Source organism: Heloderma suspectum, chromosome 4 (assembly GCF_057233095.1).
Source record: "Heloderma suspectum isolate Gila_16-S chromosome 4, 16-S_ref, whole genome shotgun sequence".
In the NCBI taxonomy this organism is placed as follows: domain Eukaryota; kingdom Metazoa; phylum Chordata; class Lepidosauria; order Squamata; family Helodermatidae; genus Heloderma; species Heloderma suspectum.
In genome coordinates, this window is record NC_139461.1 from 197217618 (window position 1) to 197236455 (window position 18838).

The 18838-nt window shown below is 42.6% G+C and overlaps 1 protein-coding gene across 7 annotated transcripts in view; it reads right to left on the reverse strand.

The window, feature by feature from the left end:
* DPYD (dihydropyrimidine dehydrogenase) overlaps positions 1–18838 on the reverse strand; it is a 761638-nt gene that overhangs the window by 5222 nt on the left and 737578 nt on the right. For all 7 annotated transcript variants that reach the window (XM_084851877.1, XM_084851875.1, XM_084851880.1 and 4 more), the window contains one exon: positions 3299–3439. In XM_084851877.1, the coding sequence (XP_084708003.1) occupies positions 3299–3439 (141 nt within the window). The remainder of the gene's footprint in view (positions 1–3298; positions 3440–18838) is intronic.

Here is an 18838-nt window from a genome sequence, read left to right on the forward strand (position 1 = left end):
AACTTAATGTTTACTTGCATTAACCCTTTTCTCAGGAAATATCTCTGTGGACTCAGACAGGCTGTTGTGCTCCAGGCCCTGATTTTGCAGTAACCGCCGATATCTAAAAATGAACTTTACAAATGGTTTGGTTCCTGCTTGCAGGCAGTGTGCAGAGCATATGCTTTGCCAGCTAACCTTAAGCAGAAATACAAATCGAATCTGACCAGTAGGAGCTATGGGGAAAGTAATGCACCAGGAAGACGCAGGTTGAGGTGGTACTGATTGAAAGAGGTAATCATTGGGGAAAAGATTCACCAAGGAAAATGACAGACAATCCTGCTTCCTGGGGGAGTTGCAAGACAAAGGCTTTTAGGAGTGGGGTTGGAGGCTTTTCTCAATCTTCAGTCAAGCTAGAACTAAAACATATTTACTGGTGACAATACTGTTTCCCATTACTAATTTTCTTATAGTACAACTCTGTACATGACTACTCAGAAGTAAGTCATACTGAGTTCAACAGGAATTACTCTGGGATAGGCCTGCAGCCTTACTTGCTTTCCCAGGGTTAGTTCTATTTTCTTCAAATAAATTATTTCATTACATAGGAAAGTGACATGGTGGGTGGAACATGGGCATTTGTAACTAAAACACATCTACTAAACTAATCTTTCCCATCTACTATGGATCCAGACTTAGTTATACCTAGAGTAGACCCACTGAAACCAATAACTAACCTCCCATTTATTTCAATGGGTATGACTAGGTCTGGATCCAATCTTGTGAGTGCAGGGTCATAGGGATGGGTTGGGGAGAATCTGCCATTGGTTGATTTTTAGGCTGTAATTTATTAGTATCCATCTGAAGTAGGGATGTCAGAGAATTCCGCAATGGATCTCAGTGAGGCCAAATGCCAGTGCATTCGGCCCCCCGAAATCCATGGCGGAACGAAGCCCCCTGCCCTACCATCCCACAAAAGGCGCGCGAAACGGAGCACTTACCTGGTGCTGTTCGCGTTGCTTTGCGAATGGCGTCTGCGGCCGCCATTCGCTTCCCCATTTAGGCCATGATCATGGCTAACGCAGGGATGCCATTTGCGTTCCTGTTTTTTTTGCCATGATAGGCTACATAAATATTTACGTAGCCTATCATGGCCAAAAACATGAATGTAAATGGCGGCCGCTGTAGCCGCCACCATTTGCGTCCGCAGGCCCTACACGCCTGCGAATGCACCCGGCCAGCGGCTCCACAGAGTTGCCATGGAGCGGAGCTGGCTGGGTTTGGATTTTGGGGGGAGGTGCAGAGCGCCTCCCCCACACCGCGAATCACCCCTGCGAAAAGGTAAGTGACTTTCGTACATCCCTAATCTGAAGCCTCTTGATATAGGGCTTCTTCACATGGAGCTTTTATCCTGCTATTGAGATTGCTCACTCACGGAAGTTTGCGGATCCTTTTCACAATGCCATCAATGTCCAGGTCACACCCAGAGGTATTTCCTCGTCATTCCATCTCAAAAAGTTCCAGAAATAATGAACTATCGATTTATGTCAGATTGTTATGCTATTAAAACAGCTACTAGATGGTGCTATTTCATTGATCTCGATGGAACCTTGAAAATTAAGGTTCAGCAGTCATGTGGTCACTCTCTGGGAGCCTGCAGTAAACACAGAAAGGCTCCAGAACAGGAGGACTATGGAGTTTTTCTTTAGCGTAAAGGCAGCCATAAGCAGGCGTGATAAATAAAAGTCAACAACTAGGCAAGTGTAAAGTTCTTGTTTTCCAATCCAGCCCTAACTATGCATGTTGCTCACAACAAGTAATATTAGATAGGAAAATGCATCATCATAAGATGTATTGATCAAGTTGAATAGGGCCAGGATGAATATTGTAATATGGATATGTTAACTGCAGAAACTCCATACATGGATCTCCTTTCCTGGGTCAGCATGCCGGTGCATTAGGAAATCCCATTTACAAGGTTCTCTTCCCCCACCCCCCACCCCACTACATGCTTGCCTTCACAGCACCTTCTTCCTCCTTAGGAATTTGCTTTAACTTGTAATGTGAAGGAAGCTTGGCTATACACCAAGCTTTTCTCTCTTCGTCTGATGGGGTTGTTACGGACCCCAGCAGCTCTTTATAATATCTGTGATTTCTTAATAGCAAAGCTAAGCCACTTCATACTTCATGTATTCCACAACTATTATGGTGCTATTTCATCTCTGCCTCCCTTTTCATTTTTTTTTTAAATGTTCAATTTACAAAACTATCAGGGATCCAATTTACCCCCCTCCCCCGAAATAAATGAGCAAGTGAAACTACCAAACACCGAAGTTCACTGGGGTGCACTGAACCCCTAGCAACATCTCAAAGTAGTTGGGGAAATAACAGTATTATGTCTGTATCATAAATTCCAGTTTTTGGTGGTCACAGTACCTTCAAGAGCATTTTTGGTAGAAAAAATGCTGCACATTCCTTTGTGTACAAAAAAAGGTGTTCTTTTGAAAATCCATATTGGGCTATTGGGATATATTGGCACCATTGCATTTATTTACCAGTATTTCACCTAGGAATCCCTTCTGTTTCCTCCTGCAGGGCTTCCTGCAGAAGGAATGTAAGCTAACATTGTGGGGTCCAACGTATTGTCTGTTAAACTATGTTTTTAGAATGTGATATTAATAAAATATATTTAATGTTAAAGTGGAGTCATTTTGAAAGAAATCAACTTTATTTTCAGCTAGGCCTTTAAAGGGGTTTGTGGGGCTCAATAGGAGATTGATACTGTAAAAAAAAAAAAAGAAAGAAAAGAAAGGATTCACGAGGGTTAAATGTTTCCTATCTTGATACAGCCCCTGATGCTGTCACTGAATCAGTTAAATGAACTGGAGTTTTACTTAAACGAAGTAGATTTTGTTGTGTGTACCATCAAAGGGAACCATCATGCAAAGTAATGCTTTCACTCCAAAGTGATCTGGATGTGTCTTGTTTTTAACTGTTTTCTGTGGCATATAACACTGGGAAGAACATAGCAGCTCAGCAATAGATGCTGTCCAGTAGGAAAAACTTGGGGGTAGGCGGGGGGGGGGGAGTGTTCTGTGCATCCCAACAGCCTCTAAGAAACCTGCTTTATTGACATCCTCTGTGAATGGATCAGACATGGTTCATGCAGTCTATACCTGGGAGTGTGCCAGTGTTAATTTCCAGTATCTTGTAAATCTCCTTTTCCCACATGCCTATCAACAGACAGTGGATTCCTTCTGCCTCGGCAGCAAAAAGATAACTCACAGCGCCTTTTTGCTAATTACAGCTGTGCTCTTACCTGGTAGCCAGAATCATTACAGGTCATGTAGCATTTGCCACAGTTGATACACATTTCCTCATCAATCAGAGCCACAACTTGCTCCGTGTTACTGAGCTCTCCATATGTTCCAATGTACCGCAGTGCTTTTCCAATTACATCCTAGGGGGAGGGGGGAGGGAGGGGGGGAAAAAAAGCATTATTGAAACACTTTGGAGATACCCAAGGTTGCTTTATGGCCAAAGATGAAGCACTTGACAGCATGTTTCCATGGAATGTTGTTTAGCAGGCACTATGGCAATGCTGGGATAAGTTGAAAGCACTTCATACCCGTTACACTGCAAAATGTGGATAAGAGGTATTGATGCATACGCCATACAAACATCTGCAGTACTAAAAATATCCCAGTCCACACAAGAACTCTGCATTTTAGATCTGTGTGCGTCAGATCTGCATTTTAGATTTGAGTGCATCATTTAATTAAATTATCCCCATTGACCATATGGGGACACAAAAGAGAAGTGACATGACACATGCCGCCTGCCTATCCATAGCCACTGTTCATTAGCTCCGAGAAGAACTCATTGTGAGAGAAGGAAAGGGGCCCATTAAATGACAGGGAACAAAGAAAATCACCAGTGGAAGGGACATGTAGATGGCTTGGCAACCTAACCACACACCATTGCAAACACCAATCCTTTTTAAATCAATTGACTCAACTGCGCAAATCATATTTTGGGGCTTCAATCAAAATCTTGTTTGGGGAAAATGCTGGAAGACGTTTAAAATGACACCTTGTCCTTAATAAGGGCTACATCTTTATCACAGAGGTGCAATTGGCCACTTGCAAACTCGCCCAAGTGCAGCGGCAGATTCCTTGTTTTTCACAGACACAACAAGGCTCATTTTGGGGAAGGGCCCTAGCTCAGTGGTACACCATATGCATGTAGGATGTCCCAGGCTCACTCCCTAGCACTTTCCAAATAGGAAAGACTCCTGTCTCAGAACCTGGAGAGCGGCTGCCAATCAGTGTAGACCAGGGGTGGGCAGAAAGTAGACCTCCAGATGTTTTGGAGTTCAACTCCAAGCATTCCTGACCATTGGCCATGCTGGCAGGGGTTATGGGGAGTTGAGGCCTCAACATCTGGAGATCTATCTTCTGCCCACCCTTGGTATAGGTGACACTGAGCTAGATGGACAGACCAGTGGTCTGATTCGGTATCAGGCATCCTCCTGTGTTCCTGCGGGGAGGCCTTTTTTGGCCTTTTAGTCTTTCTTGGGAAAAATGGAGCTTGCAGCCGCTGCAACAGTGCTCATTTCAGCTACTTTAGCTGTATGGGTGGCATCTTCTGGCACCTTAACACCGGCAGAGGCAACATGCCCAGCTGGCAATGCCACCACCAAATTCTTTATAGTGGTGAGACAAAGAAACCAGCTCCTTGCTGCTGCTTGCCAGGAGTGGAGGTAAGTAAGGGCCCCTACATGGAAAGAGCTTAACAGCTTGATCATAGTTACTTCTTTCGGTTTTGAAGGGGCAGGAAAAACGGCTCGGGTAGCACTGCCGCACTCTGGTACCAGAAAAGTGATTTCGTTCATTCATTCATTCATTTATTTATTTCTATACTGCCCAATAGCTGAAGCTCTCTGGGCAGTTCACATAAATTAAAACCACAAAGTGCTAGGGATGGCGGAGAATTTCTCCCCGAAACTTCGGGGGGCCGAGCGCCAACGTGTTCGGCCCCCCAAACAAGTTTCGGGGAGAAATCCTCCGCACCCCCCCGCACCCCGCACCCCCCCCGGGACGGGACTTATCTTCCCTGAATGTCCCTCCTGGCGGCGGGTCCGGCTGTCGGTTCGTCGGGTGTTCGAGCGGGGTGGGAGCGGCAGCCGGTCTTTCGACCGGCTGCCGCCGCCGCCACTGCAATAAAAGAAAAAAAAAAACCCGTCCCCTGATAGGCTACGTGACGATTCACGTAGCCTATCACGGCTAGATTTGCAAAGTCAGCCATGATAGGTTACGTCAATCGTCACGTAGCCTATCACGGGTGACTTAAAAAAAAAAAAGTGTGTACGGATAATGGCGGCCCCCATAGGGAGCCGCCATTCGCGTTCCTTATTTGGTCGCTGTAGTCTACGTAAATGTTTACGTAGACTACGGTGAAAATAAGGGCAGCGCAAATAGCAGCAATGCAGAGATTTAAAATACAGATTTGAAACACCAGAGCTAAAAGATTAGGAAGCTGAAATGCTAAAATACTGGGAAAATAAAAAGGTCTTCACCTGGCACCAAAAGGAGAACAATGTAGGTGCCAGGTGAACCTCTTTAGGGAGCTCATTCCACAGCTGGGGTGCCATAGCAGAAAAGGCCCTCTTCCTGGTAGCCACCCACAATGCAGAACCTCAGGCCCTGGGGTCCCATTCCAGCCCTCCAGGGTTCCCCAGATGTCTATGCCCCCTTTCTCTCGCCCCACTCCTCATTATTTAGTGGCTTGCTTCCCAGCTTTTGTGCAGGCACCTTCCTATTCGAAAAGGTTGAAATGCCTCTCCCAAGGCTTAGTTACTGGCAGGAAGAGCTTTAAGATAAGATATGCTGGCATGTTTGGTATTTTTGGACCCACCCCTTTTGCCTTTGGCCTCACCCACCACTGGAATGCAGCCCCTGAGAGCTTCTTCAAAGTGGAATTTGGCCCTTGGGCTGAAAGAGGTTCTGCACCCCTGCACTAGAAAGAGTGGTACAGTAGCTGGAACGGACAGATGAGAGTTAGGGAAGGTGAATATTGTCTCTTGGTCATTCTGGGTACCAGATTCCCACTGTCCTGTAGGAAGCACATATACACAGGTGTGTTGCCAACTGTATTGCCAAGAGGCAACGGTTCTTTTTAGGATTCAAAAACAATGGACACATCAACGGGTGAACGCTAGAGATTTTATTAAGTACAATTTTATTTATTTATTTTATTTACAATATTTATATAGCACTCCACATCAAAGATTTTGGAGTGGAGAACAACAAGATAAAAGAATAAAACCACATAATTAAAACAATTAAACATTTTAAAAGAACAGACTCTGAACTTAATAAACTGCGGCTGGTCACTCAAGGGAAGGCCTCTCGAAATAACAATGTCTTCAGGAGAAGCTGAGAGCAACACAATGTTGGTGCCTACCTGACACCCAAAGGCAGGGAATTCCACAGGAAGGGGGACACCACACTGTAGGCTTTTTTCCTGGTGGACTCCAGCTGGGCCATGGGTCCATGTGGAACCACCAGGAGCAAGCCCTTCGATCACCTCAGTGACCGGGCAGGTTGGTAAGGGAGAAGGCGCTCTCTAAGGTACCCTGGTCCCAAGTTGTTTAGGGCTTCGTACACTAGTACTAATACCTTAGACCTGGCCCGGTAGCAAATAGTCAGCCAGTGCCTATAAAATGAACTAACACAGCAGAAAAGCAAAACACAATGATGGCAGCAAGAAATATCAAAGCAAAATAATAAAACGTACGTCCCTTCAGTTGCTGGGAACCCACTTAGAATCAGTGACAAACGCATTCCAACAGCCTGGTACACAGTACCTCCCGCCTGAGTGGAGATTGTAAATTGGGAGGGTCCCAGGGGCATATATATTTACTATGCTCACATATATCCCTCCTGTATTCTGGCTATTCTCCAGTGACTTCAAGAATGTTTACACACTCCTGCAAAGTGAAAGGATGGGCTCTAGCAAGAGGCAGAAGCCAACACAGATATGACTGTCCCAGCTATTCTCATAACAAGTGACTAAGCTTGAGTTCTCGCCAGAGGCTATCTGAAGGTAAATACTAGACTCTCAAGTCACACCATCTCAGACAGATAGCTGGCTCTGATAAGAAGCACAGCTAACCACTAAAAGCAAGAGGCCCAACCAGAAGTCTAGGCACAGAAGGAGCAATTTGATATACGCCACTAAACTCCTCAATAGAACAATTGTCTTCCACATTTCCACTATAGCAAGGAAGCCCAGAGAGTGACAGAGATCTGTGGGTGCGTGTGTTTGAAAGAGCTGCAAACCTGTTGATGCTGATATCGAGAGTGGAGGTAGGGCGATTTCCACACATCTTAAGCATAGCACTTTACTTATTCTCATTGGGTTGGATCCAGACTTAGTCATGGTTAGAGTACACCCATTAAAACCACTTAGATTTAAGTTAGTTATGACTAACTTGTCCCACTGAGCTCAGAGAGTGTACTCTTAACATGACTAAGTCTGTATCCAACCCGTAGAAATTAATTGTTCCCATTGACATGTTTGCCATCACTATACATGGTGCTTTACAGACTTTCCTAAGCCAAAAGGAAAATAAAAAGATGGGTCCCTACCCACAAAGTATTATAATCTTAATCTAAACATGTATGGAGGGAAAATACAACCAATCATAAAACTAAACTGGCTATTCTATTTGGGGTATTTCAAATAATGTGAGTTGTAGATGCTGCAAATCACAAGAAGGTGGAGAAACGTATGGAATGCATTTAATCTCTCAGTGCGTGCTTTGAACGTATCAGTGCTTTCACACCAGGAAATGTTTAAAACACTGGCAGCTTTGCTTTACTAGGTAAGAGTTCTAAATGAAGCTATTGAAACTGACATTTCACAAAAGACCAAAGGTTGAGGATTCTAGGGAAACCTACAATGGAAAGATAAGGTTGCATTGATTTGAAAATTAAAGTTGGGAAAAAAAGAAGAAAAAAGAAATATAGCTGGCAAGACCCTTTTATATTTTACCTATGCTTCAAAAGTCATGAACAGTTTGAAATATTAGCTAGGTTTGAGGGTTACGGGAGGACCATGAGGTATTTTCAATAGTAGATGACTACAGACTGCTAATGCTAATAGTAACACAACTAGGGATGTTGGGGAAATCTGCAGTGGATTCAAATGAGTTCGGCTTTCTCTTAATCTGACTGGTGGATTCCCCAGCAGATGTGTTTTTTCTGAGTTGTGTTGATTCCTTGGACTTACGGACTGGTTGTGTTGATTCCTTGGACTTACGGACTGGTTTTCTACGGGGGGGGGGGAATTGCACTAGTTCATATGCGTGCTTTAGTACTAATGCACACTTATGCAAATGCACTAATCCACATTACTTAATGCGAATTAGTAGAATGAAATTCTGGTTAAAAAAATCTGATTTCATTAATGAGCGGATGATGGAACAAAAAATGCCAACAATCCACGAAACACAGATGGAAAGGATTTAACAGAATCCATACATCCATATAAATACAATCTACACTGGCTACCAATCCAGAGAACTCCTTCATACACAATCAAGGGCTTGTAGCCTTCCAGTGGAATTCACACACCACACCCCACCTTTGAACAGCAGCCCCGCATCCTGCATCCTGGACTGTTTTTGAAACTCCCTCAGAGAAATGCAGTGAACAGGAAGCACAAGTCACCTGTACTTCCTGTTTCTTCCACATATCATCATGTCCAGAACATTCTTTTGTCACACTTCTCTAGACTGTGGCTTATGGGAGGAGCAAATAACATTTGTTTTTGTTTTTCTTTGCAAGGCTTTATTAAAACTGAACAACCCAACATTACTTGATAGGGAATTTGAGTATAATCAGACTTCATTCTTTTATGTATTCCACAAACAAAACTATTTATAGATCAAGAAATACACTTTAGAAGATTGATGGACCCCACATTTTACTGCTATATGTTTTTGTCTGTTCTAGTGCCTCAGGGAGGGAAAAAAGTTAGGCATGCTTAGATCTCATTGAAATAAATGGCACTTAATATGCACTTAAATCCCTGCTGATTTCATTAAGGGCACTTCAAGTCCTTTCTGGATGGTGGTCATGGTTTACCATGGTGCACAGTTGTACTTAGGTTACTTAAAAAAAATTAAATTGTGGCAAAAGATGAAGCTGTAGGAAATGATTTGGCAATTTTGATTTTACTGTCTATTTGAATGGACTCTTGCTGTTTTCATTTGTATGCTTGAATTTGGTATGCTTTATTTTATTTCTATTCTTTATTGTACTTCTGTTTCTTACTACTTTGTTAGCTGCCCTAGAAAAGAAGGTGAAGAATATACATTACGACAATCAATCAATCATAAGCATATAGCTGGGCTACAAACCTGAGAGAATAGTTTGGGGGCATGGTCAGATATGCCTACACCTTGCCTCAGTCATCACTCTATAATCATTGTGTTGTAGCTGACTAGGTCACAAAATTGGCACAAAAGCAGCCGCTATCCATCCCCAGTTACTATGGTTATGTCTAGTTTTGCGCAAGACGGAAGTTTATGCCTTTGTTTTCTGTATTACTCTGCTTTAATGAAAAATACATTTTTGTAGAACTATCTTTCATTTAGTTTCAGATACTTTGCACTTTGTTTTGTGAAACTAAGAATGAGACTTCATTGGTATGAAAGCTAACAAGCTATGTACCTACAATTAAAACAAAGGATGTCGAAGGTGTTTTGCAGGTGCAACGTTTTATGGCCTCTGAATCCACCTTACAGTTTTTTCCTTGGATTAGGAACAGAAGTTCTTGCAGCACAATAGTCTATATATCAAGATTAATTTTCTTCTCCCCCAATATAAAGCACAGGTTTGCTCCCAAAGAGAGATGTTGCAAAATGGCATTGTGGGGTTTTGGATTTGCTTTACCTTGCTTTCCTCCAGATTACATTTGTTCAATCTACAAGCATAATGACGTTTTTCCTAACTGCCAGCTCTATATGAGGGCAAGCCAGTTCTTCTGATAGTCAAGCTGTGTTTTTTTCTAACTGGTGCATTATATTCAGTAATGAGGATTCCACTGGCCAAATCCTGCCCTTAATTAGACCTCTGCTATCCTGTTGCTTCCTAATTCTGCCCTTGGTGACATCTGTGTAGCTCATCCTTGTCAGTGGAGCGACCAGGTGTGTGAACAGAACTGGAGCCAGTTCATGAATCTGATGCTAATGGTCTAACTCAAAAACCTGCTAGTAAAACATAACCAGGAAGAAAAATAGAATTTAAAGAGTTGTTTTTTTAAAAAAATTGTCAGTGCTCCACAGGTTCAGTGAGTCAGGAATCCCATTCAGATTAAGGAAACCTGGACTCGACTCTTTCTTCATCCACACACTCACTCTGCTGCTCTGGGCAATCTCAACCTTTCAGGCTGAGGCTGGAATTACATGTTAAGATTAACATGAGGCTGCTGCTGCTGAAAATGGGGGTTCCAGATTGAATTCCCCTTTGCAATGAGCAGTAAAACCTATAACAAGACATTTGGAGGGGGAGCTTATGGGACAACTGATAACTTCTTTCTAAAACCTTTTTGGCTACTGCTGCAAGCTACGGAAGTGTGACTATTAGTGGTCCCCCATGTTTCTTCACAATGCCCTAATGGGGAAGAAGTTACATCATGATATGTTATTTTTCCTTTACTGGGGGCAGGGTGTGTGGACCCTGCTGGATGCCAGTAGGAGTCACCATTTTCTCCCCGCAAGCCTCGGGAATGACACTACGTCACGATGTGGAATTGTAAGGAGGCACTGTGTGGGAAGATGGCGGCCACCGGGTTGCTGATAGCTGCCCCACAGCTCTTTGTGCAAGCAGCCAAACTACAGTTAAAAGAAGAAAATCCACTGCTAAGCCTGATCCCAGTAAGTACTGAATAGGCTCCCAGAATGTCTTGATTTTCTCCCCCACCAATTGCCAAATTAGTCCCACCCCCTTTCTCAGTCTGTGAATGGGGCAGTAAAAGTAGGTATGCATTTTCAGCTCAGCACAAACTGTGATACAATCAAGGCTGCCCAGAGAAAACACTGCAAATACATTATAGAATCATAGGGTAGGAAGAGGCCTACAAGACCATTGAGTCCAACCCCCTGCTCAATGCAGGAAGCCTGATTCCCAGGCAATCTCCTATCCAAGTACTATCCAGGGCTGACCCTGCTTAGCTTCCGAGATGAGATGAGACAGAGGAACTCTGCAAGGGCAAGCACAATAGAAGACCATAAAGCTGTTAACAAATGGAGGATGCGATCCTATGGGGATAGTCGGCTGCCTCCAAACTTGGAGGCGACCGACTATCCAATGCACAGTAGGAGGAGTGTGGAGGGGATCTTCTCCTTCACGCTCTGGCCACACTACATTTGTGGCTAGCCAGCTGATTTCAGCTGTCTAGACAGGGCGCCTTGGAGCGGGGGGGGGGTTCCACACGGTCCATAGGAAGCGTCATAATGGAACTTCCACCATCCCCCCCTCCCCTCCCCCAGGAACTCCCCCTTTTCCTCTGCTCTGTGCTGCTCTTACAAGTGCAGAGCCAGGGACAAATCGCACCACCTATGAGGGGGCGGGAGAGGGGAGCCTGTTTTCTGGGAACTTAACTTGGAGCAGTGGCACTAAGCTCCATTCCCAGAAAATGAAAAGTCCTATGGCCACTGTCTGCGGCCATGGGATTGCACCCTAAAAGTGCTATATAAGTGAAAATTAACTAACATGTAAAGTAATTTTAAAATATTAACTTGTAAACATTCACTTTTCAAATATCACCAGCCCACCCTGGCCGTCATTCTGATATGGGTTACTACTAGTGGGGATATTGTCTTGTGTTGTGATATTGTAAAATACAGTGAACCCAAGAGACCAGGGCATAAATTAAGAGGAATCCTTTTATCCAAGGCTACAGCACAATACTTGTATTATGTCTCCCAGAAGACATACTCAAAGGGAGCACACATGTGCCTGAAAAGTCGTATTGTTCATTTTAAAATGAAAAGAGCTATTTTGGTGTATAGCACAATATCTGGGAAAATGAAAGATTTGCAGATTAGATATGTCAAGCAGTTATTAATCAACAGCAATAGAGAAATGGGGGAAGGCAAATTAGAAAAAAGGAGGGGAGGGGATAAATGCCCAACTGTAAGAAAGATGGATGGGAACTAAGTTACCAAAAAAGAGGGGATACGTCTTCTGCAGAATAACATTATGCGCTGTGGAAAGGCCAAATACATTCAGACACCTGTGAGAACACAGAGATACAGCAAAGCTTCAGTGGTAAAACTGTGAGAAAATAAACATAATAAATTAATTTTACGATTAGATAGTACATTTGATTTTACCAGAATCTCATACTGTTGAAAATATTTATATGTAAGTGTGCTCATGTTCATAGTACTTGACTAGAGCTGATAAAGATTAGTCAGTGATACTAATTACAATTAGTAAAAGAAAAAAACAAGAAGGAATTTAATAAGCTTGTTAGGGTTCCCCTTATGACTTGGACCCCCTGAGCAACTCCTTAAGGTTCTCTTGCCTCCTTAAGAGTCCCACCTTCCTTCTTTTACCTTCCCCTTTCCAATAACATGGAGTTTAGGCTGTAGGTGTGGGATGATTGACACTCTAGACACGGGGTTTAACCACAACAGTTTACTGGTATTTTACAGCAGGCAAATCACAACTAAAGGCATTTACACAATAAAGCTGAGGGATAGAAAAGGCATTAAGAGAAAATAAAAGTTGCAAAAACTCAAGTACCTCAGCAATACCCTAGCTACACTTAGACTTCTTCAGGCTGTTTCTCCCTCTTCCCTCCTCATGCTCTGCTCTTCCTGACTCTGCTCTTTCTGACTCTCTCTTTTTATACCCTCCTCTTCCAAAACCGAAAGTACTGTTTCAAAACTGAAGAAATGAAACTTAACTGGGGAAATGAAACTGAAACGTAACTGAGGAAATGAAACTACTCTCAGGGATACCCCCTCCCAACAAAAAAACTGCAGGTGTCTAAGCCCGACCTTTTCCCCCTTTTCCTCTGTAGGCCTCAAACTTTCACAAAGCTAATCCCATAGTTTCCAAACTGTTTTGTAGGAACCTGGAATCCCTCAGAAGCTTGTCAAGGGGTCCTTAAAGAGAAGATCAGTAATGGTGGACAAGCTTCTCTCAGTGGCCACTGGCATTTCCCCATAACTACCAATATTCTCCTGCAATGTCTGGCTGCAGGAGAGCACTGGATATTTTAATTTCGTAAGAAACAACAGGAGAGGCCCATGAGGCCTAAAAGTGCCCCACATTAAATTAATATATATTCTAGGACATTTGTTTATTTTCAGTCCACCCAATAACAAGTTTTCTCTGGATCGATTACAAATAATTGAAAGAATAAAATATAATACAAATATTTAAAAGAATAAGATGTGATACAAAACAACAAACAGCACAGGGATACATAAATATAAAAATTGTGTATGAATAGCCATAAACATATAAAATGCCTGAGAGAAAAGAAATGCCTTAGCTTGGTGCGAAAAGATAACCCTGTAGGTGCCAGGTGAGCCTCCTTGGGGAGGGCGTTCCATAAATGGAACACTACAACTGAGAAAGCCCTCTTTCTCATAGCCTCCTCTCTAACTACCTTTGGCAGCGGCACCTGGAGGAGGGCCTCTGAAGGGTTGAGCAGGTTCACAGGTCATGAACCAGAACTCTTTGCAAGATGCAGAGAATCCTCGACAGATGTCATGCTAATGTGGGAGGTTCCCTAAAGATAGATGTTTTGAAAATTATGGAGCTATTCCAGCACACGCACACGCGCGCGCACACACACACACACACACACACACGGTTGCTTACACAATGGCTACCTTGAGATTTGTTTCATAAGACTTAGCATTGTTAAATGCAATAATCACTAATACGAATGCACAGAAGATGCTAATTCAATTTGGTTACTTTAGAAGGAATCGTAAACCTCCATCAATAGAAACACATAACTTACAAGTGTCAAATCTTCATGAAAATGAAACATGCTGCTGCTGATACTGCTGAATTTGTGCAAGAAGCTCTGGGGAAATTTCTGGTTGTTGTTTTTCAATGTGCCAACCAGAATCAGGTTTCCTTAGCGAATCCCCTGGCTAGTGGCACACTGGTGAAAAAGTTATCACTTGTCTGTCCAGAGCCCTATAAATGTGTTGTTGCTTTCTCAGCCACTGTCTAGCCTAGCTTGTGAGTTGCTGGGGCTGGCTGGTTACAAAGATGCCTGAGAGCAACTCTTAACTCTTTTGCGAATATGTCTGTAAACAGAGAAAAGGACTGGTGACTGAGAGTTGTCCTTGCATCCTGACAGCTACTGAGGTCAGAGCACAGCAGGCTGCTTGCAAACACTTGCAGACACACCTGACATCATAGTGAGGCCAAAAGCCAAATTAGTAAGTATTGCACAAAATGATAGCTATAATTTTTTAAAAAAAGTTTTGCTTGATCACAAGAGAAGTTCTAACTGGAAAAAAAAATGTTGCAAAAATTCATGTTTGTAAAGGGTTTTTGTAAACCTGTAGGTTACTATTGACCCCGATAACATTTGTAGTGATGTTAAGGAAAGTGAATAATTTTTCTGTTATGAAATAGACAAAATATTTTTTTTCACTTCTATGCTCCTTTCTCACAAGGAATGGAAAGAACAGGTTCTGGGTTAAGCACCTGTAGACAAGAAGAGTAATTAAGGGTGCAATCCTATGCGTGTTTAGACAGAAAAAAGTCCTACAACTCTCAGCATTTCCCAGCCAGTATGGCTGGCTGCGGCATGCTAGGAGTTGTAGGACTTTTTTCTGTATAAACATGAATACGATTGTGCCCTACATAATTTAAACAGAATTTTGTGGGGTCACTTTGACCTCTAGCACCTTATGTGTGCAACCTTCTTAGTGTTGACATTCTAATAGGGGTAGAATTGACAAAGCTGTAATTTTTTTTTTTAATGATTTTTCACTAGATAGGGGTGGGGGCTGAAACATCACCCTGTCATGATTGACACCTATGTGGAAGATGGAGTTATGAAAGGCTGAGTCAAAAGCCTTAAGAATTTATTTTCAGTGCCATCAGGCAATGTTTCAACTCACTTGTTGATGGAGGGTTAATAATGGTGGGGTATTTACTAAAGTTCAGGCAAACGTGTATCAAAATACAAAAATCTTTAGGCAAAGCAACATAATACACATGGAGAGGAATAATCTAACAATTCAATTTGTTCAAAGCATTTGAACAACCTCCAATATTATCTGAAATCACCTCAGAACATAATAGGCAACACTGTAGACAGCCATAGGGAAAACATGTTTTAAAATACCAAGAAAAGAGCATACTCAGTGGTCTTATTATGTAATATCATTTTACTGGTGATGATACATCTGACTATACCCTTAGATTACTTCATAATCCTGCTAGGTTTTTAGAGCATTTTGTTTCAGATGAAAGAGAGTTAATTTGGAATTTATTAACCATGACAAGCATTTTGGTAGCTCAAACGTGAAGAATTACATCCATCCCGAAGGAGATGAAGGAGTTGCTGGTTACCAGTTGTTTTCCGGGCCAAATTCAAGATGTTGGTTTTGACCTTTAAAAGCCTATATGGTTCCAGCCTAGCCTATCTTAAGGAGCACCTCTAGCAACACCCGACAGGCCGCTCAACAAGATCAGCCTCGGATGGCCTTCTCTCTGTCCCATCAGCCAGGACAGCTAGACTGGTGGGGACGAGGGAGAGGGCCTTCTCTGTGGTGGCCCCCACTCTGTGGAACTCCCTCCCTAGGGAACTCTGCCATGCCCCTCTTTAATGAGCTTCTGCCACGCATTAAAAACGTGGTTGTTCAGGCAGGCATTTGGCGTGGGTTAGGGTATTTTTAGAATTACAATGTTTTAATGTGGAATTTTATTGTTTTAAACTGTTGTATACATCACCCAGAGCGGGCTGGTTGACCAGCCAGATGGGTGATTAAGAAATTTAATAAATAAAATTTAATTTTAATAAATAAATCCCCTGACTTCCAGAATGGTTCAGAAAAGTTTGGAAAATACCATAATAGATAAAACTTACAGAATTTATAGAATTCAGGGCAGTAAACAAAAGATTGAACAATTTAATAATATTTGCTCCACTTTTATTTCTTTTGTGAAACTAAGCTACAATTGTGATATTGATAAGTATAGGGCTTTCCCCTTGTTGTAAGTATTGCATTATTTTGTATTAAAATTATGACGGCCATATAGATATTGTTTATATATTTATAATATGTATGTAGATATGTGTTTATCTACATACTATTTTTAAAAAGATATTTTTTTTAAAAAAAAGTATAGAGTCCCATTCCCCCCATTCCCATTTAGGGGGCATTAAAAGAATGCTGGTGCTTCGGAACTGTTTTTACTGCTGATGTTGGCTTGAGAGTGATTTGCTCTTTGATTCTGAGTTGAACTTTAGTTTATTGTAATTGATTATGAGCCATGTTGAGCTTCGAAAAAACACACACAAAAACCCAGGATACAAATGTTTTTAAAAACAAAGAAAGAAATGTGGATCCTGTTCTATGATAGCAGTGCAATTCTCGAAAGCTGACTTTTGTAACTGTTGCTTTATCATCTATACCAGCCTTCCCCAACCTGGTGCCCTCCAGATGTGTTGGACTAAAACTCTCATCATCCCCCGACCATCTGGAGTTGTAGTGCAACATGGTTACAGATGTTCATTTTAGTATTTTACTTTAAAAATATATTATATTTTTCTACAACAGAACTGTGCTTCTTCCCATGTAAATGTGTTTTGCATCTGGGTAACAGAAGGAAACTTCATTTTATTCCTGTAGTCATGATGGTGCCATAAAGTGAGTTCAAAATGCAAAACTGCACATGCTCAGAATATTTCCTTTTTAATCAAGGTTGGCAAACAGTTTTTTTCCCTGTAGAAGCAGTTGTAAAGCATGGAATGGTGGATGGAGCAGGGAGAAGAGAAATGTTAGTTAAGAACATAAGAGCCATGCTGGATCAGACCAAGGGTCCATCTAGTCCAGCATTCTGTTCACACAGTGGCCAACCAGCTGTCGACCAGAAACCCGCAAGCAGGACACGAGTACAACAGCACAGTCCTGCCCATGTTCCCCAGCAACTGGTGTATGTAGGCTCACTGCTCTGGTACTGGAGGCAGCACATAGCCATCAGGACTAGTAGCCATTGAGTTGTGCGGTTCACAACTAAAATATTTTTTTATTATTATTATTTATCATTATTGCATTTATATCCTGCCTTTTTTCCTCTTGCAAGGAACCCAAGGCGGTTTACATTATCCTCCCCCTCTCCATTTTATCCTCACAACAACAACAACCCTGTGAGGTAGGTTGGGCTGAGAGTGTGTGACTGGCCCAAAGTCATCCAGTGAGCTTCCATGGCTGAGTGGGGACTAGAACCTGGATCTCCCAGCTCCCAGTCCAACACTGTCTAACACCCCCACCCCATCCACATAACACCATTAAATCCAGGGTCTAAAATTACCTAGCTGCTCCACTGAGTGAAATGGTCTTTTCAAGGTAAGTTCCAATAAATAAATATATAACAATATTTGTTGGGTTTTTTCATGCACACAGAGGGAAGATACGTAGTCACTACAATCCAGAATAAAACTGCTTGAACTATCGGTATGATATAAACCACCAGCAGTTGAGAGAGTACTAGGTCATGATACAGATGAGGTTGTTGAGTCTTATAAATGAACACCGTATGAGCCAGAGGCAGAGCTGCAGTTAGCGCTGTGGGCAGGCCCCTCTCTTGTTTTGAGCATCCAACATGAAAAAGCTAAGCTCACATTCATAGGTGATGAGTGGCATTCATCTGCTATTCACCTGACAGCCAATATTATCTGAAATCACCTGGGAGAACAACAGGCACCACTGTAGATAGCCAAAGTGTTGTTGTTTTTTAAGTGTTAAAATATACAGAAAAAGTGCAGTGACACAAAACCTTTTCGTAGTTTATGTATTTTGCGCCTACTTATGGTTTCATCCCACACTTAAAGAGAAGAGGGGGGAAACTGATTTACTCGTTCTTCTTTTCCCTTCTCTATCTCTCTTCTCCCTGCCTGCCCCCCACCCCCACCCAAAAGCTGGCCACTGTGTTAGAGGGGCATTTGGAGGGGACAGGATTTGCTTCTGAAAAGAATTTTTTCCTGCATACTACAGGAATCTATAGGGATCCCATACTGCCGTGCTTCTTCCTCCATTCTGGTGCCCAGTGTTCCATACATGGGATACACATTTCACTGACAGGGGACTGATCTAATGGCTTATAACAGCAGAGGGGAGCCTCCAGCCCACAAGTCTCCACCAAGGCCCCTCTCCCTCTCTGCCTCTCCCTCTCTGAAGCCCTCTCCTTGGGAAGGGCGAGAGCAGGGAGCAGGGAAGAGGGAGCTTGCAGCATTTCTGTGTTGTGCAGTGAGGACGGGGCTCCTTTTCTCACTGCTCAGCACAGTGCTATCTGGACAGGGAGAAAAAGGTCCTTTAATGAAGATGAAATAAACCATCTTTAGAAATTACAGAGCAACCATGTCTTTAGAAATGAAAGAGAGAGAGAAAGCATGGATGAAAATATAAAACACTCACAGAAGGAAACTGTGATGCATCAGGACTGCTGTAGAAAGAGCCGCCTCAGCCACATGGTGAGAGAGATGTACAGAATGCAAGCGTTCTTAGGTTTGGGGACTGTGTGAATGCGCTCTAGTCCAGGGGCGGGCAGACTTCAGGCTTGTGGGGTCTACTTTGCTG